At 53.9% G+C, this 21,996-nt stretch overlaps 1 protein-coding gene across 3 annotated transcripts in view; it reads left to right on the top strand.

Moving 5' to 3' along the window:
• Positions 1–21,996, top strand: part of GIGYF1 (GRB10 interacting GYF protein 1) — a 1,351,771-nt gene that overhangs the window by 1,245,626 nt on the left and 84,149 nt on the right. For all 3 annotated transcript variants that reach the window (XM_085637593.1, XM_085637592.1, XM_085637591.1), the window contains one exon: positions 10,548–10,705. In XM_085637593.1, coding sequence (XP_085493719.1) covers positions 10,548–10,705 — 158 coding nt within the window. The remainder of the gene's footprint in view (positions 1–10,547; positions 10,706–21,996) is intronic.

The following is a 21,996-nucleotide window of genomic DNA, read 5'->3' as shown; positions in this document are numbered from 1 at the left end:
TCCACAGTTCCTCCTGTGGATAGGAACGTTGCCAGGCGCCACCGCCCTGCTCCGGGCGACCCCAGTTTCCTGTCCCAACACCCCACCCCCGAGAGTCTGGTTATCCAGGCCTCTACCTCCCAATCCTCCTTCCCGACCGCTCCGCCGGACCGGGATTCCAAGAGACTCGAGCAGTTTGGCAAGAAACTGTTCTCGTCCCTTAGTTTGGGCCTGCGGTCCTTAAATACCGCCTGTCTCTTGGACCGTTATTCCCATTCCCTGTGGGATACGGTGGAGGACGTGCTGCCCCTGTGTCCGGAGGAGGTCCGGACGCGTCTTAACCAGGCTTTGGCCGATGGGAGGGATGCAGCACGGCACGCCATACGATGTGGGCTTGACACCACGGACTCGCTGGGTCGGGCGATTTCCACCACGGTGGCGCTCCGCCGCCACGCCTGGATGCGGTCCACGTCATTTTCCGGGGATGTCCAGACCACCCTCATGGACATGCCCTTTGATGGCACTCGCCTGTTTGGTGAGAAGGCGGACAGTGCGCTGAACCGCTTTAAGGACTCCCGGGCTACGGCCAAGTCCTTGGGCCTCTCGGCTCCGCGGGCGCACACCTCCGCTTTTCGCCCCTTTCGTGGCCAAGGAAGGGGCGCCTCCTCACGTCCGCAAAGCCACCAGCCGCAGAACCAACCTGCGCGCGGTCGCGGACGTGGCTTCCGCCGTGGCGGAAATGGAGGCCGACGTGGTCAGCCCACTTCCACCCCGGCAGCATCCGCCTCAAAGCCCTCCTAGTCCGAGCTTTCAGGCCCATACCACGCCAGTGGGCGGCAGAGTTCGCCATCACCTGCTCCACTGGCGGTCCATAACATCGGACAGGTGGGTGCTGCAAATCGTCCGAAGGGGCTACTCCCTCCCCTTCGAGACGACCCCTCCAGCCATGCCACCGCAGCACCACCGTATCTCGGGGGATCATTTGAATCTTCTCCGCGAGGAAGTTTCGGCTCTCTTGGCCAAGGGGGCCGTCGAGCGCGTTCCGAGTCCAGAAGTAGGTCGTGGTTGTTATTCCCACTACTTTCTGGTTCGCAAGAAGGGCAAGGGGGGCCTACGCCCTATCTTGGACCTCCGGAACGTCAATGCCTTCCTCCGAAAGGAAAGGTTCAAGATGCTAACGTTGGCTCAGGTTTTAGCTGCCCTAGACCCTGGAGACTGGATGGTAGCGTTGGACTTGCAGGACGCATATTTTCATATCCCCGTCCTGCCGGCCCACCGGCGTTACCTGCGGTTCACGGTGGGCCAAGAGCACTTTCAGTTTACCGTGCTCCCCTTCGGCCTCACCAGTGCCCCTCGGGTGTTCACGAAAGTGTTGGCGGTGGTCGCAGCTCATCTGCGCAGATCAGGGGTTTCAGTCTTCCCCTATCTCGACGACTGGTTGTTGAAGGCGGGCTCGCCCCAGGCAGTCGTCTCCCACCTCCAGACTACGGCGGATCTCCTGCATTTGCTGGGGTTTTCCATCAACGTGCCGAAGTCACACCTGAGTCCCTCTCAGAAGCTCCTCTTCATCGGAGCGGTTCTCGATTCGGCGCAGTTCCGGGTCCATCCACCGGAACAGCGGGTCCGGGATATACAGGCCCTGATTCCCATCTTTCGGCCTCTATCCTGGGTTTCGGTCAGGCTAGTGTTGCGGCTTCTGGGGCTGATGGCCTCCTGCATCCTACTGGTGCATCACGCCAGGCGGCGCATGCGGGCTCTGCAGTGGGACCTGAAGTTTCAGTGGGCCCAGCATCACGGCAACCTGTCCGACCATGTCTTGATCTCGGAGGGCACTGCACAGCAGTTGCAGTGGTGGCTCACGGACCACGAGTGGGTCAAGGGCAAGAGCCTCTCCCTTCCCCAACCGGAGCATGTCGTAGTGACGGATGCGTCCCTCCTGGGTTGGGGTGGCCATATGGGAGAGGCGGAGATCAGAGGCCTCTGGTCTCCGGCGGAGTCTTGTCTCCACATCAACCTGTTGGAGTTGAGAGCGATCCGGCTTGCACTGAAAGCCTTCCTTCCCTCTGTCAGGGGAAGTGTCGTGCAGGTGTTCACGGACAACACCACCGCCATGTGGTATTGCAACAAACAGGGCGGGGTGGGGTCGTGGACCCTTTGTCAGGAGGCTCTGCGCCTCTGGACGTGGCTGGAACACCAGGGCGTCACCCTAGTGGTTCAACATCTGGCGGGCTCTCTGAACGCCAGAGCAGACGAACTCAGCCGCAGGTGCATGATGGATCACGAATGGCGTCTGAACTCCGAAGTGGCGCAAGGTCTCTTTCAGCAGTGGGGAGAGCCTTGGTTAGATCTATTCGCCACCGAAGAGAACGCGCAATGTCAGCAGTTCTGCGTGTTGGAATTTCCAAGGCGGCACTCGCTCGGCGACGCTTTTCGTCACGAGTGGAGTTGCGGTCTGTTGTACGCCTTTCCGCCTATACCACTTCTGCCCAGAGTGCTGAAGAAGATCAGGCACGACCGGGCCCAAGTCATCTTGGTGGCTCCGGATTGGGCACGAAGATACTGGTATCCCGAGCTACTCAGTCTGTTGACCGATCCCCCGATACGTCTGCCCCTTCGGGAGGATCTTCTGTCGCAGCAGCAGGGGACGGTCCTCCACCCGAACCTGTCCAGCCTCCACCTCCATGCGTGGAGATTGAGCGGCGGCAGTTGATGCCATTTGACTTGCCTCCTGAAGTCTGTGATATCATTCTGGCAGCCAGGCGTCCCTCCACAAAGTCGGTATACGCCTGCCGGTGGAACAAATTTGTGGCATGGTGCACAGCAAAGGCTGTGGATCCCCTTTCTGCCCCTCTTTCTGAGGTTCTCCTCTTCCTTCTTTCTCTGGCCCTGCAGGGCTCTGCCCTGGGCACCCTGAAAGGTTATCTTGCTGCCATCTCCGCCTTCTTGCGGCTTCCTGATCAGCCTTCTCTTTTCAAGTCCCCTGTGGTTACACGCTTTCTCAAAGGCATTACACACACGTTCCCTCCTGTCCCTTTTGTAATGCCTCAGTGGGACTTGAATCTGGTATTGACATTCCTGATGTGCGCTCCCTTCGAGCCTCTTCACAATTGTCCTCTTCGTCTTCTGACTCTTAAGACTGCTTTTCTGGTAGCCATCACCTCGGCTAGACGGGTGAGTGAGCTCCAGGCTTTATCTTCAAAGCCTCCTTTTCTCTCTGTTCATCCGGACAAGGTTGTCCTTCGGCCTCGTCCCTCCTTTCTTCCTAAAGTGGTGACTCCATTTCACCTTGGGCAGTCTGTCACCTTGCCCACCTTCTTTCCGCCTCCGCATCCTTCCAAAGAGGAAGAGAGGCTCCACCGTCTGGACCCAAAACGTGCGCTCTCCTTTTATCTGGACCGCACAAAACAGTTCCGGGTGGACGACCAGCTTTTTGTTGGGTACGTGGGCGCTAAGAAGGGGAAAGCTGTGCACAAACGGACCATCTCTCGGTGGGTCGTTTTGTGTATAAAAATTTGCTATTCCTTGGCTAAAAAGGACCCTCCTGTTGGGCTGCGCGCCCATTCTACTCGGGCCACGGTGGCTACTTCTGCCTTGGGACGGGGAGTCCCTTTGCAGGACATCTGTCAGGCGGCGACGTGGGCTTCGCTACACACGTTTGCCAGGCATTATTGCCTTGACAGCCAAGTCCGGAGGGATGGCTTCTTTGGCCGTTCTGTCCTCCAGGACTTTCTGGTGTGATCTTGGTTCGCAGACCCACCACCGGGGATGGTATTGCTTGGGTATCTATTCTAAGGTGAGGAATCTAACTAACGTGTTTCTTTCAGATGAACAAGTTACTTACCTTCGGTAACGATGTATCTGTAAGAAACATTAGTTAGTTAGATTCCTCACCGACCCTCCCATCCTCCCCGTTCTGCGAACTGACATCTAGGGTTAAGGTTGTCCTTTCAGGCCCCTAGATTTTATTTTTGGCACCAGTGTCGGTCTTTGCATGGCTCTGCGTTCCTGGCGCGGAAGGCTATGTACAAGAACTGACTTCAGCGCGCGAGGGCGGCGTCTAAGTACTCCGACGACGTCATCCCGGCGCACGACGCTGACGACGGACGCGGAGCCGCAGACGACGCCTAGCGACGCGCAAGGGGTATTGCTGACGAAAAATCTTCCGGATCCAGTCTGACGCCTGGGGATATTCTAAGGTGAGGAATCTAACTAACTAATGTTTCTTACAGATACATCGTTACCGAAGGTAAGTAACTTGTTCATTAGCACGTCAAGAAGCTAATGTAAGGCAGACAGTCCTAAGAACACACTTTCAAACTGCAACACCCACTGGTTAGCCACCGCTTTGGGAGAGTACTGCTATACAGTCTATGCAAAGCATGTGTATCTACAGCACACATGCCTCGAACGAATTGTTACTTACCCTGTAAGCATCTGTTCTTGGCATGTAGAGCTGTAGATTCACATGCATCCTCCGACCTTCCCGGGCACCTGTGGCATCTTTACACTACACTTATTTACTCCATTCTCACCCTCTTGCAGGAAAACAATCTAACAATGGAGTTGATGCCCATGCGCACTATCTCCGAAAGGAGGAGTCCCCTTACCGTAACTTGGAAAGACTTCTTTGAAGAAAAACTTGCAAACATCCGGACCCAACACTAGATATCTAGACTATGCAAAGCATGTGAATATACAGCACTGGATGCAAAGAACAGATGCTTACAGAATAAGTAACATAAGCATCTGAAAGAAACACGTTAGTTAGATTCCTCACCTTAGAATATCCCCAGGCTTCAGACTGGATCCGGAAGATTTTTCGTCAGCAATACCCCTTGCGCGTCGCTAGGCGTCGTCTGCGGCTCCGCGTCCGTCGTCGGCGTCGTGCGCCGGGATGACGTCGTCGGAGTACTTAGACGCCGCCCTCGTGCGCTGACGTCAGTTCTTCTTTTTTCCGCGCCAGTAAGCGCAGATCCGGGAGAGCTACCCCTTTTAGTCTTTTTTGACTAAATCTTTTTGATCATTTTTGATCCTTGTCTGTCGACATCTGGTGCCGGTAGGATGCCTGGGTTCAAGGCTTGCGAAGATTGTCATCGACTGATGTCGGTGACCGATCACCACCGCCGGTGCCTCTACTGCTTAGGCCTCGACCACGACGCGGAGTCGTGCAACGACTGTCAGGCCCTGACTTCGAAGGCTAGGCGGGAGCGGTCCCGCAAGCTTCTCGAGCTTCGCCACTCGGCTCCGCGTCGTGCGCGATCCCGGTCCAGGAGGAGGTCCAAGGATCGCTCGCGGAGCCCTAGCCGACGCCACCATCGATCGTCGGGCTCCAAGTCGTCGGGTAAGTCCAAACACTCTAAGAAGTCCAAGCGGCGACATCGCTCTTCGGACTCCCCTCGCCGGTCGCGCGACTCGGCCGAGGGTCCAAGTGGTTCCACCCCCGCGGCTCCGGCGGAGCCGCAGGTGCCGCGTCCGCCCCCATACCTTCCGGTCCCTGGGGCTGACGCGGCGCCGGCGGAGATCAGTGCCTTCCTCTCGGCCATGAGGAGCCTGGCCCCGCCGTCGACGCCCGCTGGCGCGCCTTCGGGCCCCGCGGACTCGACTGGGCGACCTCGCGTGCCGGCGGCTCCAGCCCCGGCGCCGTCGACGACTCCGGTCTCGACGCCGCAGGTCCCCGCGGGGCCCTTGCCTGGGCCCCAGTCGACGCCGGTTGACCTTGTCACTCCTCCACCGGCGCCGACGCCTGAACCACCGACGCCGTCACCGGCGCCACCGACGCCGACGCCTGTGACGCCGACGCCCCGGTTTAGCCCTCATCCGGACCCGACGCCGGCACGGCGTCCGCCGACGCCGCATCCGACGCCGCTTGAGTCCTACCATCTCTACAGTCCGGTTCCGATCATTCCTCCTGTTTATCAGGAATCGGAAGAAGGGGGCGACTGGGAGGGGTTCGAGGACCCTCTGGCTGTTCAGTCACAGCTTTCTCAGGACTGGGCAGATGAACTGGGGGAGGCCAGCGGGCTGGACACCTCGCCAGACGCTGGATTCACTTCTCCTCCGACCGTGGCTTCGGAGGAGGGTGCAGCATTTTCTGTGGTGCTGCGCAAGGCGGCTGAGGCCCTTGGGCTCGAGTTGCCTGCCGTGGCTGTGAGGACCAACATCCTCACTGAGGTGCTTCAAACCTCAGCAAGCTCCACTGAGCCTCTGCTGCCGTTCAACGAGGCCCTCACTGACGTTCTGCAGGGCACCTGGTCCAAGCCCTCCACAGTTCCTCCTGTGGATAGGAACGTTGCCAGGCGCCACCGCCCTGCTCCGGGCGACCCCAGTTTCCTGTCCCAACACCCCACCCCCGAGAGTCTGGTTATCCAGGCCTCTACTTCCCAATCCTCCTTCCCGACCGCTCCGCCGGACCGGGATTCCAAGAGACTCGAGCAGTTTGGCAAGAAACTGTTCTCGTCCCTTAGTTTGGGCCTGCGGTCCTTAAATACCGCCTGTCTCTTGGACCGTTATTCCCATTCCCTGTGGGATACGGTGGAGGACGTGCTGCCCCTGTGTCCGGAGGAGGTCCGGACGCGTCTTACCCAGGCTTTGGCCGATGGGAGGGATGCAGCACGGCACGCCATAAGATGTGGGCTTGACACCACGGACTCGCTAGGTCGGGCGATTTCCACCACGGTGGCGCTCCGCCGCCACGCCTGGATGCGGTCCACGTCATTTTCCGGGGATGTCCAGAACACCCTCATGGACATGCCCTTTGATGGCACTCGCCTGTTTGGTGAGAAGGCGGACAGTGCGCTGAACCGCTTTAAGGACTCCCGGGCTACGGCCAAGTCCTTGGGCCTCTCGGCTCCGCGGGCGCACACCTCCGCTTTTCGCCCCTTTCGTGGCCAAGGAAGGGGCGCCTCCTCACGTCCGCAAAGCCACCAGCCGCAGAACCAACCTGCGCGCGGTCGCGGACGTGGCTTTCGCCGTGGCGGAAATGGAGGCCGACGTGGTCAGCCCACATCCACCCCTGCAGCATCCGCCTCAAAGCCTTCCTAGTCCGAGCTTTCAGGCCCATACCACGCCAGTGGGCGGCAGAGTTCGCCATCACCTGCTCCACTGGCGGTCCATAACATCGGACAGGTGGGTGCTGCAAATCGTCCGAAGGGGCTACTCCCTCCCCTTCGAGACGACCCCTCCAGCCATGCCACCGCAGCACCACCGTATCTCGGGGGATCATTTGGATCTTCTCCGCGAGGAAGTTTCGGCTCTCTTGGCCAAGGGGGCCGTCGAGCGCGTTCCGAGTCCAGAAGTAGGTCGTGGTTGTTATTCCCACTACTTTCTGGTTCCCAAGAAGGGCAAGGGGGGCCTGCGCCCTATCTTGGACCTCCGGAACGTCAATGCCTTCCTCCGAAAGGAAAGGTTCAAGATGCTAACGTTGGCTCAGGTTTTAGCTGCCCTAGACCCTGGAGACTGGATGGTAGCGTTGGACTTGCAGGACGCATATTTCCATATCCCCGTCCTGCCGGCCCACCGGCGTTACCTGCGGTTCACGGTGGGCCAAGAGCACTTTCAGTTTACCGTGCTCCCCTTCGGCCTCACCAGTGCCCCTCGGGTGTTCACGAAAGTGATGGCGGTGGTCGCAGCTCATCTGCGCAGATCAGGGGTCCCAGTCTTCCCCTATCTCGACGACTGGTTGTTGAAGGCGGGCTCGCCCCAGGCAGTCGTCTCCCACCTCCAGACTACGGCGGATCTCCTGCATTTGCTGGGGTTTTCCATCAACGTGCCGAAGTCACACCTGAGTCCCTCTCAGAAGCTCCTCTTCATCGGAGCGGTTCTCGATTCGGCGCAGTTCCGGGTCCATCCACCGGAACAGCGGGTCCGGGATATACAGGCCCTGATTCCCATCTTTCGGCCTCTATCCCGGGTTTCGGTCAGGCTAGTGTTGCGGCTTCTGGGGCTGATGGCCTCCTGCATCCTACTAGTGCATCACGCCAGGCGGCGCATGCGGGCTCTGCAGTGGGACCTGAAGTTTCAGTGGGCCCAGCATCACGGCAACCTGTCCGACCATGTCTTGATCTCGGAGGGTACTGCACAGCAGTTGCAGTGGTGGCTCACGGACCGCGAGTGGGTCAAGGGCAAGAGCCTCTCCCTTCCCCAACCCGGAGCATGTCGTAGTGACGGATGCGTCCCTCCTGGGATGGGGTGGCCATATGGGAGAGGCGGAGATCAGAGGCCTCTGGTCTCCGGCGGAGTCTCGTCTCCACATCAACCTGTTGGAGTTGAGAGCGATCCGGCTTGCACTGAAAGCCTTCCTTCCCTCTGTCAGGGGCAGTGTCGTGCAGGTGTTCACGGACAACACCACCGCCATGTGGTACTGCAACAAACAGGGCGGGGTGGGGTCGTGGACCCTTTGTCAGGAGGCTCTGCGCCTCTGGACATGGCTGGAACACCAGGGCGTCACCCTGGTGGTTCAACATCTGGCGGGCTCTCTGAACGCCAGAGCAGACGAACTCAGCCGCCGGTGCATGATGGATCACGAATGGCGTCTGAACTCCGAAGTGGTGCAAGGCCTCTTTCAGCAGTGGGGAGAGCCTTGGTTAGATCTATTCGCCACCGAAGAGAACGCGCAATGTCAGCCGTTCTGCGCGTTGGAATTTCCAAGGCGGCACTCGCTCGGCGACGCTTTTCGTCACAAGTGGAGTTGCAGTCTTTTGTACGCCTTTCCGCCTATACCACTTCTGCCCAGAGTGCTGAAGAAGATCAGGCGCGACCGGGCCCAAGTCATCTTGGTGGCTCCGGATTGGGCACGAAGATACTGGTATCCCGAGCTACTCAGTCTGTTGACCGATCCCCCGATACGTCTGCCCCTTCGGGAGGATCTTCTGTCGCAGCAGCAGGGGACGGTCCTCCACCCGAACCTGTCCAGCCTCCACCTCCATGCGTGGAGATTGAGCGGCGGCAGTTGATGCCATTTGACTTGCCTCCTGAAGTCTGTGATATCATTCTGGCAGCCAGGCGTCCCTCCACAAAGTCGGTATACGCCTGCCGGTGGAACAAATTTGTGGCATGGTGCACAGCAAAGGCTGTGGATCCCCTTTCCGCCCCTCTTTCTGAGGTTCTCCTCTTCCTTCTTTCTCTGGCCCGGCAGGGCTCTGCCCTGGGCACCCTGAAAGGTTATCTTGCTGCCATCTCCGCCTTCTTGCGGCTTCCTGATCAGCCTTCTCTTTTCAAGTCCCCTGTGGTTACACGCTTTCTCAAAGGCATTACACACACGTTCCCTCCTGTCCCTTTTGTAATGCCTCAGTGGGACTTGAATCTGGTTTTGACATTCCTGATGTGCGCTCCCTTCGAGCCTCTTCACAATTGCCCTCTTCGTCTTCTAACTCTAAAGACTGCTTTTCTGGTAGCCATCACCTCGGCTAGACGGGTGAGTGAGCTCCAGGCTTTATCTTCAAAGCCTCCTTTTCTATCTGTTCATCCGGACAAGGTTGTCCTTCGGCCTCGTCCCTCCTTTCTTCCTAAAGTGGTGACTCCATTTCACCTTGGGCAGTCTGTCACCTTGCCCACCTTCTTTCCGCCTCCGCATCCTTCCAAAGAGGAAGAGAGGCTCCACCGTCTGGACCCAAAACGTGCGCTCTCCTTTTATCTGGACCGCACAAAACAGTTCCGGGTGGACGACCAGCTTTTTGTTGGGTACGTGGGCGCTAAGAAGGGGAAAGCTGTGCACAAATGAACCATCTCTCGGTGGGTCGTTTTGTGTATAAAAATCTGCTATTCCTTGGCTAAAAAGGACCCACCTGTTGGGCTGCGCGCCCATTCTACTCGGGCCACGGCGGCTACTACTGCCTTGGGACGGGGAGTCCCTTTGCAGGACATCTGTCAGGCGGCGACGTGGGCTTCGCTACACACGTTTGCCAGGCATTATTGCCTTGACAGCCAAGTCCGGAGGGATGGCTTCTTTGGCCGTTCTGTCCTCCAGGACTTTCTGGTGTGATCTTGGTTCGCAGACCCACCACCGGGGATGGTATTGCTTGGGTATCTATTCTAAGGTGAGGAATCTAACTAACGTGTTTCTTTCAGATGAACAAGTTACTAACCTTCGGTAACGATGTATCTGTAAGAAACATTAGTTAGTTAGATTCCTCACCGACCCACCCATCCTCCCCGTTCTGCGAACTGACATCTAGGGTTAAGGTTGTCCTTTCAGGCCCCTAGATTTTATTTTTGGCACCAGTGTCGGTCTTTGCATGGCTCTGCGTTCCTGGCGCGGAAGGCTATGTACAAGAACTGACGTCAGCGCGCGAGGGCGGCGTCTAAGTACTCCGACGTCATCCCGGCGCACGACGCCGACGACGGACGCGGAGCCGCAGACGACGCCTAGCGACGCGCAAGGGGTATTGCTGACGAAAAATCTTCCGGATCCAGTCTGACGCCTGGGGATATACTAAGGTGAGGAATCTAACTAACTAATGTTTCTTACAGATACATCGTTACCGAAGGTTAGTAACTTGTTCATCATGTTTTTATGGCAATTGTTTCTAGTCCACATGGTTTGTTCTTTTTATTTCCCTTCATCTTTCCAGCGGCAACTTTTGTCTCATTCCTAAAAGAAGTAGAATCTCCATATGATGTGCATGACTACATCAGATCCTACTTGGGGGACACCCTTGAAGCCAAAGAGTTTGCCAAGCAGTTCTTAGAACGCCGTGCCAAACAGAAAGCCAACCAGCAAAGACAGCAGGTATGTGCAGAGCTATTACACAATGTATATTTATTGAAACTAGGTAATGCCCCCCCCCTGTAGTGTCCTTTGTGTTAAATGTATTTCTGCTTCCTAGTTCATCATAAATAGTCTAACATGGGTACCACAGAATAAGTTTGCAACACATTAAAACAAATTTAATGCCCACAAATTGTAATTTGTAATGCAGAAAAATGTGCAAAGTCGATCTAATGTTAATTTAATCTGAAATCATGAATGTTTTTATATCCAATTAAAACATACAAAAAATTACTTGGCATTATGAGCCTTAATTTTGCTGCCCTCGTGGAAAAACTAAAACCTGCAGAAACAAAGAGAGAGGTAAGTAAGGCAGCAATTATCGGATAGACACTGCTGTTTTAGGGAGCCCCACTGCTTTCTCATCATGCCTTGTACTGCCATTTGCTCCAGTCTTAGTGTTTATTTTCCTAGCTCTGGTGAGGAGAAGGCCATAACACTGATATAGCGGTTACCTTTTTTTAGAGCATTTTTTCAGTGTTTTGGATTTAACGTTAATGTCGTTGACATTTTAAAGTGAATTTCCTGTGCCATTTTCTGCCTTTTCTAGCAAATGCTCAACACTGCGTTCAGTGTTTTTGAAGTGCCCTTTCTGTGGAAGAAAGAAAGGGGCAAATGAACCAAACTTAAAGTGCCTGTTTTGCTCTCCTTTACCACATTATACCAAATGTGAGTTTGTAAGAGAATGCATCATTGCACAGTGAAAAGTTTTGAAATAATTCATGTAAATAGGAAATTAAAATATGTGAGCAAATTCAACACAGGAGGATAGTGAAAGAGCGAACAGAGATGCAGACCCTTTCTCTTGCACTCACATGTCCTCTCCTTCAAAAATTGATTCGGCAAAAAAGCAGCATAGAAGGTGCAAGTATTCTTAACATGCACACTGTTCATGTTCAAAGTTGATATCCCCATAGTCAAACACAGATGCAGTCATTGCATGTTCACTGACAAATGCAGATATGCGATCAGTGCAGTCAGTGAAAAAGACTGTTTGATTTTAAGAAATATAGACTTTGAGAGAGACGCTGGAGCCTAACCAATCGACGTCAAGACTTAGTCGCATCATTCATTTCTCCTCTTGACATTGATACACAAAACATAGATATCAAAACCCAGAAATACAACATCAAAAAGGGTATGGTTGTGTTTTTCCATCCCTGATACGCCCCCACTCACCACCCCCAGCTGATTATCTTAATTTGTTAATGTGCTTAGTTGATTATCTTCATTAGATGACCTGGTACTCTACCTACAACACCAGTTCCTCCTTCAGCTCCTACCAGACTAACACTTGGTCTTGCTCAGCATCCACTCACCCCAGATGGTAGTTTTAGTGGTCCTCGTAACAGCGACCCACATGAAGCAAAAAGAATTGACAAAGGTACAATTTAATAATTTGGTTTCATACACCTGAACATCTCGGAGCTCCTTTTCACAGATCTTTCAGGTTGATGACATCATTGTTTCAGGGTATCTTGGCAAGGCAAGTTTCAAAGTTGAACATTCCGCTGGTTACCAGCAGAGATCAGTTTCTGTAATAAGTAGACCTTAAAGCTAAGGTAACATGTTTCACAGTATTGGATAGTTTTGTCAACGGTAGCAGCTAAAGTAACGCATTTAGCCTACTGAAATGAATGCAAGCCTTCTAAACAAGCTCGCATTTTTGTCAGGTCTGACCGTTCGCAGTACTCAGCGATTGCTTTAACAGTAGAGTGAGCATTGTCAAAGCATTGCTCTGTATTCCCACATGGTCGACACTAATCTTGGAGTGGTAAATCGGGAAAAAGGTCAGTTTACAGGAAAGTGTATTACTAAAAACGAACGGCACACACAGCAAATCGGAGTTGCTGGGCCATCAAATGTTTTTTTTTTTTAGCTATGTGATGGATGAGGGGAGCAAGGTGGGAGTGAGGGGCAGTTGAGTAATGGAGGAGATTGAGGTGGGGAGATATTGAGGGAGAAAAAAGCCAGGCTGTGTAGCAAAAGCAAGGGATGTGATGGCTGGGATAGAGCAATGCAGTACCTTTAGGAGTGGGGACAAGTACCACATGTGAGCACGAATATGCATGCACTCACACGGAGGGCTGAATGAAAAAGTAGTTCCCTGAATGTGAGCAGTGTAGGAATACAAGTCATCCCACCTAAGCAAGGGTAAAGAAGCTATGTTGCAGTGCAAGTGCAAACGCAAGAAGGGGAAGGCAAGTCATAAAATAATAATCAAGGAAATTATATTCTCATTATTGTCAGCAGAGAGCTGTGTTTAGGTGAGACCTAAAACTGAGGCATATCTGAAAGACACGTTAGTGATAGATTCCTTTCCTTAGACTATCCCCAGGTGTCAGACTGGATCTGGAAAGTTTTCGTCAGCAGCACTCCTGCGTGTCGGTAGGCGGCGTCGTACGGCTCCGTGTACGTCGCTGGCGTCGTAGCCGCCGAGATGACGTCGTCTGAGCTACTTAGACATCACCACGCGCACTGACGTCAATTCTTTCTCCGCGCAGCAGCGCAGATCCGAGAGAGAGCGGTACCCCTAGTTAAAAAAGTTTTAACTTGGTCTCTGACAACTTGCTTTGTCGAGTACTTGACTCCTGGTGCAGTAGGGATGCCCTGGTTTAAGTCCTGTAGGGCCTGCCGCCAAAACATGTCGGTAGCGGACCCGCACGACGTGTGTCTCTTTAGTTTGGGGCACGCCCATGACCCGGAGGTGTGCCTTGATTGTCGGGCCATGGCGCTGAAAGCTTTGCGGGAGTTGGAGGTCCGGCAATCTGTTCCGTGCCGATCGAGGTCCCGATCCCGTGGGAGGTCGAGGGACCGGTCGCGGAGCCATCGGCATCGCTCGTCTGAATCGGGGACAGGTAAGTCTAAGAAGCGATGTCGCTCTTCCTCTAAACCTCACCGGTCGTGGAACGCAGTGGAGGGGGCGGGCGGTCACTCCCCCGCTGCTCCGTCGGAGCCTCCGTTGTTGCCTGCGACCTACCCACCTTTTCCGGGATCGCACGCGACTTCGGACGAGGTGCAGGCCTTCGTGTCGGCCTTGTGCCATTTGTTTGCCCCGTCGGGTCCCTCCGGAGTGCCTTCGGGCCCCGTGGATCCGTCGGGAGGGTCTGCCTCCGTGCCGCCGCCCTTGACCTCGGCTACACCGGCACCATACCCTGCGGCGCCACTCCGGCGCCGGGTCTGGATCCTGGCGCCGGACGGTGCTGAACCGGGACTGGTATCTTACCCCCACCAGTCTATTGCTTGGTGGGGAGTTTGTCCCATTTCCCAGGACCACTTGTCCTTACCGGCCTCTTCAACAACCGGTGGACGAAGGGGAGTACTGGGAGGGGGTCTGAGGACCCTCTTGAAGCTCAATGTGAGGATGAGCCTGAATGGGAAGGCGATGTGGAGGGTCCAGTAGATCTGGACTTCTCTCCACACCCTGGTACTCTGTCCCCTTCTTCCGCGGCCACGGAGGAGGTTGGGACTTTTTCGGTGGTGTTATGTAGGGCAGCTGAGGCTCTTACCCTCGAGCTCCCTTCTGTACCTATCAGGACCAATCTCCTGACTGAGGTCCTGCAGCCGCAGTCGTCCTCTGCGGAGCCGTTACTGCCCTTCAATGAAGCGCTTACTGATATCCTGTTGGGCATCTGGCTCAAACCTAACACAGGAGTTTCTGTAGACAAGGGTGTGGCGCGCCGCCATCGCCCAGCGCCGGGCGATCCCAGCTTTCTCAAACAACACCCGACGCCTGAGAGTCTGGTTGTCCAGGCTTCTGCCTCGCCGAATGAGTTCCCTTCTGCTCCTCCGGACAAGGAATCTAGGGAACTGGAGCAATTTGGGAAAAAGATTTTCACATCTGCCAGCTCAGGGTTGCGGGCAGTGAATACTGCGTGCCTGCTAGGCCGCTATTCTCATTCTGTGTGGGACACTGTGGCACAGGTGCTGCCTCAATGCCCTGTGGAAGCACGGGCGGTTCTCTCCCAAGCCATTACCGAAGGGAGAGATGCTGCAAAATGTACTATTCGTTGTGGGCTTGACACAGCTGATTCTCTCGGGAGGGCACTTTCCACAACATGTTGGCGCTCCGTCGTTATGCTTGGCTCCGAACTACTGGCTTCTCTGGGGATGTCTAGAACAACCTGTTGGACGTGCCCTTTGATGGTACACGCCTCTTTGGTGATAAGGCGGATAGCACCCTGGAACGCTTTAAGGACTCTCTGGCTAGGGCCCAGTCCTTGGGTCTCGCCACCATGTGTAATCCCTTGGGGTCCGCTTTTCGGTCCTTTCGAGGTCGGGGTGCCCAGGCGCGTTCCTTTCAGACCCGCAAGCCTGCGCAACCACAGTCTCAGCGCAGCCGAGGACGTGGGACCCGCCGTGGTGGGTCCCGAGGACAGCGGACAGGTCAGTCCACCACCTCCCCTGCCGCCGCCTCTAAACCTTCCTAGTCCAGTGTTTCAGGCCCACCGGACGCCAGTGGGTGGCAGAATTCGCCATCACCTTCCCCAATGGCGCTCCATAACCTCGGACAGGTGGGTTCTGCAAATAGTCCGAAGGGGTTACTCCCTTCCCTTCGAATCTACCCCTCCAGCCATGCCACCTCAGTATCACCGCATGTCGGGGGAACACTTGGCACTTCTCCAGCAGGAAGTTGCAGCCCTCTTGGCCAAGGGGGCCATCGAGCGCGTTCCGACGCCAGAAGTAGGTTGAGGTTGTTGTTCTCACTACTTCTTGGTTTCAAAGAAGGACAAAGGTCTGCGCCCAATCTTAGACCTCTGGAACGTCATTCGCTTCCTCAGGAAGGAGAAGTTCAAGTTGCTCACGCTTGCTCAGGTCTTGTCTGTCCTAGACCCACAAGAATGGCTGGTAGCGTTGGACTTGCAGGATGCTTATTTTCATATCCCCATCCTGCCAGCCCACTGGCGTTACCTACAGTTCACGGTGGGCCACGAGCACTTTCAGTTCACTATGCTCCCTTTCGGCCTTACCAGCGCCCCTCGGGTGTTCACCAAAGTGATGGCGGTGGATGCAACTCATATGCGCAGATCAGGTGATTCAGTCTTCCCCCTATCTCGACGACTGGCTGTTGAAGGCGGGCTCGCCCCAGGCAGTCGTCTCCCACCTCCAGACTACGGCCAACCTCCTGTATTTGCTGGGGTTTTCCATTAATGTGCCGAAGTCGCACCTGATTCCCTCTCAGAAGCTCCTCTTCATCGGAGCGCTTCTGGATATGGCAGTTTCGGGTTTATCCTCCCGAACAGCAAGTCCGGGACATTCGGGCTATGAATCCGATCTTTCGGCCCTGGTCCTGGGTTTCGGTCAGGAAGACAGGCTGCTGGGCCTCATAGCCTCCTCCATCCTGCTAATCGATCATGCCAGATGGCATATGCAGGCTCTGCAGTGGGACCTGAAGTTCCAGTGGACGCAGCATCGGGGGAACCTGTCCGACTACGTCCAGATCTCGGAGGGCACTGCACAGGACTTGCAGTGGTGGCTCACGAACCAGCTTTGGGTCAGCAGCAGATCTCTCTCCCTTCCCCAACTGGAGCGCACAGTAGTGACGGACGCGTCCCTCCTGGGATAGGGTGGCCACAAGGGAGAGGCGGAGATCAGAGGCCTCTGGTCTCCGGCGCATTCCAAGCTCCATATCAGTCTTCTGGAGCTCGGGGCGATCCTACTTGCACTCCAAGCATTTCTTCCCTCTGTCAAGGGGAGAGTAGTTCAGGTGTTCACAGACAACAACACCGCCATGTGGTACTGCAACAAACAGGGCGGGTGGGGTCGTGGACCCTATGTCAGGACGCTCTGTCTCTGGACGTGGCTGGAACGTTAAGGCATTTCCTTGGTGGTTCAACACCTTGCAGGTACCCTGAACGCCAAGGCGGACGAACTCGGGTGCATGTTGGATCACGAATGGCGTCTTCACTCGGAGGTGGTGCAAGGTCTCTTTCGGCAGTGTGGAGAGCCTTGGTTAGATCTATTCGCCACCGAAGAGAACGCGCAATGTCTTCAGTTCTGCGTGTTGGAATTTCCAAGGCGGCACTCGCTCGGAGACGCTTTTCGTCACGAGTGGAGTTGCGGTCTGTTGTACGCCTTTCCGGCTATACCACTTCTTCCCAGAGTGCTGAGGAAGATCAGGCACAACCGGGCCCAAGTCAACCTTGTGGCTCCGGATTAGGCACGAAGATACTGGTATCCCGAGCTACTCAGTCTACCAATCGATCCCCCGATTCGACTGCCTCTTCAGGAGGACCTTCTGTCGCAGCAGCAGGGGATGGTCCTCCACCCGAACCTGTCCAGCCTCCACCTCCATGCGTGGAGATTGAGCGGCGGCAGTTGATGCCATTTGACTTGCCTCCTGAAGTCTGTGAAGTCATTCTGGCACCCAGGCGTCCCTCCACTAAAACGGTATACGCCTGCAGGTGGAATACATTTGTGGCATGGTGCACAGCAAAGGCTGTGGATCCCCTTTCCGCCCCGTTATACTCTTTCTTCTTTGCCTGGCCCAGCAGGGCTCTGCTCTGGGCACCCTCAAGGGATATCTTTCAGCTGTTTCTGCTTTCTTACGGCTTCCTGATCAGCCTTCTCTTTTCAAGTCCCCTGTTGTTGCTCGATTCTTTAAAGGCATTACTGATATGTTTCCTCCTGTCCCTTTCGTAATGCCTCAGTGGGACTTGAACCTGGTGTTGACCTATCTGATATGCACTCCTTTTGAGCCACTTCATAATTGTCCTCTTCGTCTTCTGACTCTTAAGACTGTTTTCCTGGTTGCCATCACCTCTGCCAGACGGGTGAGTGAGCTCCAGGCTCTTTCTTCTAAGCCTCCTTTCCTCTCTGTCCATCCGGACAAGGTTGTTCTCTGGACTCGTCCTTCCTTTCTCCCTAAGGTGGGTAACTGCCTTTCACATCGGCCAGTCTGTTACATTGCCCACCATCTTTCTGCCTCCGCATCTCTAGAAAGAGGAAGAGAGGCTCCACCGTCTGGACCCAAAACGAGGGCTGTCCTATCTGGATGGCACGAAACAGTTCCGGGTGGATGACCAACTCTTTGTTGGCTATGTGGGCTCTAAGAAGGGGCTGGCAGTGCACAAGCGCACCATCTCTCGGTGGGTCGTTTTGTGCATTAAGGCCTGTTATTCCTTGGCTAAGAAGGAACCTCTTGTGGGGCTGAGGGCCCATTCTGCTCGGGCCACAGCTGCTACTACTGCACTGGGACGGGGAGTCCCTCTGCAGGACATTTGTCAGGCAGCAATGTGGGCCTTGCTGCACACCTTTGCCAAGCATTATTGCCTGGACAGCCAAGTCCGGCGAGACGGCTTCTTTGGCCGTTCCGTTCTCCAGGACTTCCTGGTGTGATCTTGGTTCGCAGACCCATCGCCGGGGTTGGTATTGCTGGGGTATCTATTCTAAGGTAAGGAATCTAACTAACGTGTTTCTTTCAGATTAACAAGTTACTTACCTTTGGTAACGATATATCTGTAAGAAACATTAATTAGATTCCTTACAGCCCCACCCATCCTCCCCGCTCTGCGAACTGACATCTAGGGTTAAGGTCATCCCTTTCAGGGCCCTAGATTCTTGGCACCAGTGTCGGTTTCTTGCATGGCTCTGCGTTCCTAGCGCGGAAAGCTATGTACAAGAACTGACATCCGCGCGCGAGGACAGCGTCTAAGTACTCCGAAGTCATCCCGGCGATCACGCCGCCGACGACGGATGCGGAGCCGCAGACAACGCCTAGCAACGTGCAAGGGTATTGCTGACAAATCTTTCCGGATCCAGCCTGACGCCTGGGGATATTCTAAGCTAAGGAATCTAACTAATGTTTCTTACAGATCTATCGTTACCGAAGGTAAGTAACTTGTTCAACTAGACTAATAGTAAACTTTTCCTTTCTGTTTCACAATTCTTTATTGGAAAATTAAAACAAGACAGTTTATAGTGAAAGGAGGGACGGGGAACATAAGGCACCTTATGTGAATCAGTAATACTGTGCAAAAAAACACAGTGCAAGATGAAACAGTTCCAGGTACATAGCATGTGGTGTTTCCATGAGGCAGGGATCCTTCAAGGGAAAGGAACGGCAATATCAAGGAGAACATGCAGGTCCACATCTATACACAGAATGGGAAACGCCAGTGGCGGAGAATGCAGACCTCAGCCGTGGTGAGAGCTGCATGCAATAGATGGCCTGGAAGGCGGGAAAGGTCCATAGAGGTCGTGAGTTCATTTAGAAGGATCAGTGGTGACGTGATTAGTAGGGTCTCATTCAGCGTGGTGCCACCTGCCTCCCAAAAAGATTTTACCAGGGGGCAATCACAGGACGTGTATCTGGTCATTTTGGTCGTGGGAGCAGCATCTGCAGTTTGCATGTGGTAACAGGCCCAGTTCCTGCAGTTTTACCGGAGTCCAGTGTCAGTCATGCAGTGACTTTAAGTGACAGAACTTCTATCTTGCCTCCCGATGGATAGTACTATGTGTCAAAATCTGCTACACACTGGCTAAGAATCAACCCCCTGAGGGTGTGTGTGCTCATTCCACCAGGGCTAAAGCTGCAACCCCTTCGTTAGCATGCCGAGTTCTGGTGCAGAGTTCTGGTCCTGGACGTCTGCCAGGCAGCAGAGTCTGCCTCCCTGCACACGTTTACCAAACATTGCTGCCTGGATAGATCAGGCCCCTAGGAATGGGCATTTTACCCGTTCGGTCCTGCAGGACTTCCTCGTGTGAAATTGGTCCACAGACTCCCCTCCGGGGAGGCATTTCTTGGGTATCTTCTAATCTGCGGCTAGAAGTGTCTATCATATGAACAAATTACTTACCTTTGGTAACATCTTGTTAGAGGTCGTAAGTACTGATGTCGACTCCTCCTACACACCCATTCACAAAAAGGCTTCGGTCACACCTTCACGCTTAGGTGCACACCGGGACAAAACTTCCCACGCCCCGCCATTGGGCTCGGCAAAGAAGTCGATGCTTAAGCCTTCAGGCCACTCGGGATCTAGTCAGCCTACAGTCAGTACCGAAAACCCATCCACGGCGCTAAAGAAGAAACAACTGTCTTGATCCGCACCAACACCTGGTTCCACATCGGCGCCTTCGGCACCGAAAACCGCTGGTACGGATGTCTCTGCTCTGAAAAAACCGTCAGAACCAGACAAAACAACCGGTTCCAAAGACTGACGCTTAATCTTCCAAAAAAACATCGGAACCGAAGAAACAACCGGCTTCGATGACCACTGTCACTCAACCTTCGGATCCGAAAAAATCTACAGAACCAAAGAAACAGTCGGTTCCGAAGACCCCGACAGAACCCAAGAAAACTCCAGATTCCAAGCCTAAGGAGCAGAAAACCACTCCAAAACTTGTGCCACACAAACAATCGGACCCGAAAAAATCGGCACCGAAACACACTCCTGATGAGGAGCTTTTTCGACCTGATCCAACCCAAAAACTTTTGAAATAGACCCAAAGACAAGTCAACTTATACTTAGTCCTAACAGGAAAAGGAAAATGGACAAACCTGTACCAGCTCCACGCCCAAAGAAGAGACATTGCCACTTTTCCTTTGAGAATTCCTTCTCCACCTCCTCCTCCACACCACATCTCTCCTATCCCATCCCCAGTACCCTCACACTCTCCTCCACCACAGGATGATGACACCTCCGGGGAGGAAGATGATTATGACCCTTTAGGGGAACCTAGTTACCCTAACACACCAGAGGACCCATGGGAAGATTATGGCACACCAGATGTCCCTAATGCACCACAAGATGATATCTACCAATCTAGACCATCCCCTCCAGAGGACACTATAGGGTTCACTCAGCTCATACACAGAGCTGCAGAATACCACGGTGTGAATTTGCACACAGACCCTGTAGAAGAGGATTTCCTCATGGACACTTTTGCACCATCTCAATGGGCCACTTCCATTCTCCCAATGCTAAAAGGGGTAATCAAACACGCCCCTGAAGTGTTTAAAGATCCTGTAAGGCCCAGAGCCATTAACCCCAGGGTGGAAAAGAAGTACAAGTCTGCCCCAACTGACCCAACTTATATTAAAGGGCAACTGCCCTTTGATTCCCTAGTAGTCTCCAACGCCAGAAAAAGGTTTATCTCCCAAACCACAGGCGATGCTCCACCTCCTGATAAGGAGTCAAAACTGTTGGACGCATCTGGTAAAAGAACCGCGTCCCAAGCAGCCAACATATGGAGAATTGCCAACACACAGGCTTTGCTGGCTAGGTACTATAGGGCACACTATGACGAGCTAGAGACCCTACTACAACACCTTCCAGATCAATATAAAACAAGAGCCAATGATCTCATCCAGAAAGGCAAACTTATTACTAATACCTCCATTCGTTGCACTCTGGATGCGGCAGACACAGAATCCCGAGCTATTAATATTAGTGTCCTTTTACGCAGACATGCGTGGCTACGCATTACCGGCTTCAAACCCGATCCAACTACTTAATGACTTGAGGTATACCGTAAACCTCAGTCTCACCTCCAACTGTCCCACATCCAACAATATCTATGTGCCACAATAAACTCCTCAAAAGGCCTTGCATATCCCAGTCCAGCCAGGGTAGCAAGCATGCATACCCTTATAACAAAATTCCAGCCGCAACACTCACTTCCAGCTCGAGTATTCATACAACTAATAGGGATGATGGCCTCTTGTCTATTCATAGTACCTCCTGCAAGACTCTAGATGCGCCCATTACAGGAATGCTTGGCACGTCAGAGGAACCAAGCTCAAGGTCAGCTAACAAATCTGGTGTTGGTGGACGGCCGCACACATCGCTCTCTGCAGTGGTGGAACACCCAAAACCTTTCCAAAGGGCGACCGTTCCTAGAGCCGGTTCCACAGATTGTGCTAACAGCAGACGCATCGCTTACCGGCTGGGGAGCTCATCTACTTCATCACACCATACATGGCACATGGACACCTCAGCAAAAGCTACTCCACATCAACCATTTGGAGTTACTAGCAATCTTTCTGGCATTAAAATCATTCCAGAAACAGATATCAGGCAAAGCTGTTTTAGTCCGCACGGACAATATGACAGCAATGTACTATTTACAAAATCCAGGGGGATGCACTCTCTGCAGCTCTCTCAACTAGCACAGAGCATATGGAGTTGGGCTATTCCTAAAAACATATTCCTTTTAGCCCAACATCTTCTAGGAATTCAAAATCACATGGTAGATCTGTTAACCTTTAATAAGTCAACACTTAAGTGATATAATCATCCTTAAACAGTGTG

This window comes from Triturus cristatus, chromosome 12 (genome assembly GCF_964204655.1).
Source record: "Triturus cristatus chromosome 12, aTriCri1.1, whole genome shotgun sequence".
Lineage (NCBI taxonomy): Eukaryota > Metazoa > Chordata > Amphibia > Caudata > Salamandridae > Triturus > Triturus cristatus.
This window is presented reverse-complemented; position numbering and strand designations above follow the sequence as displayed.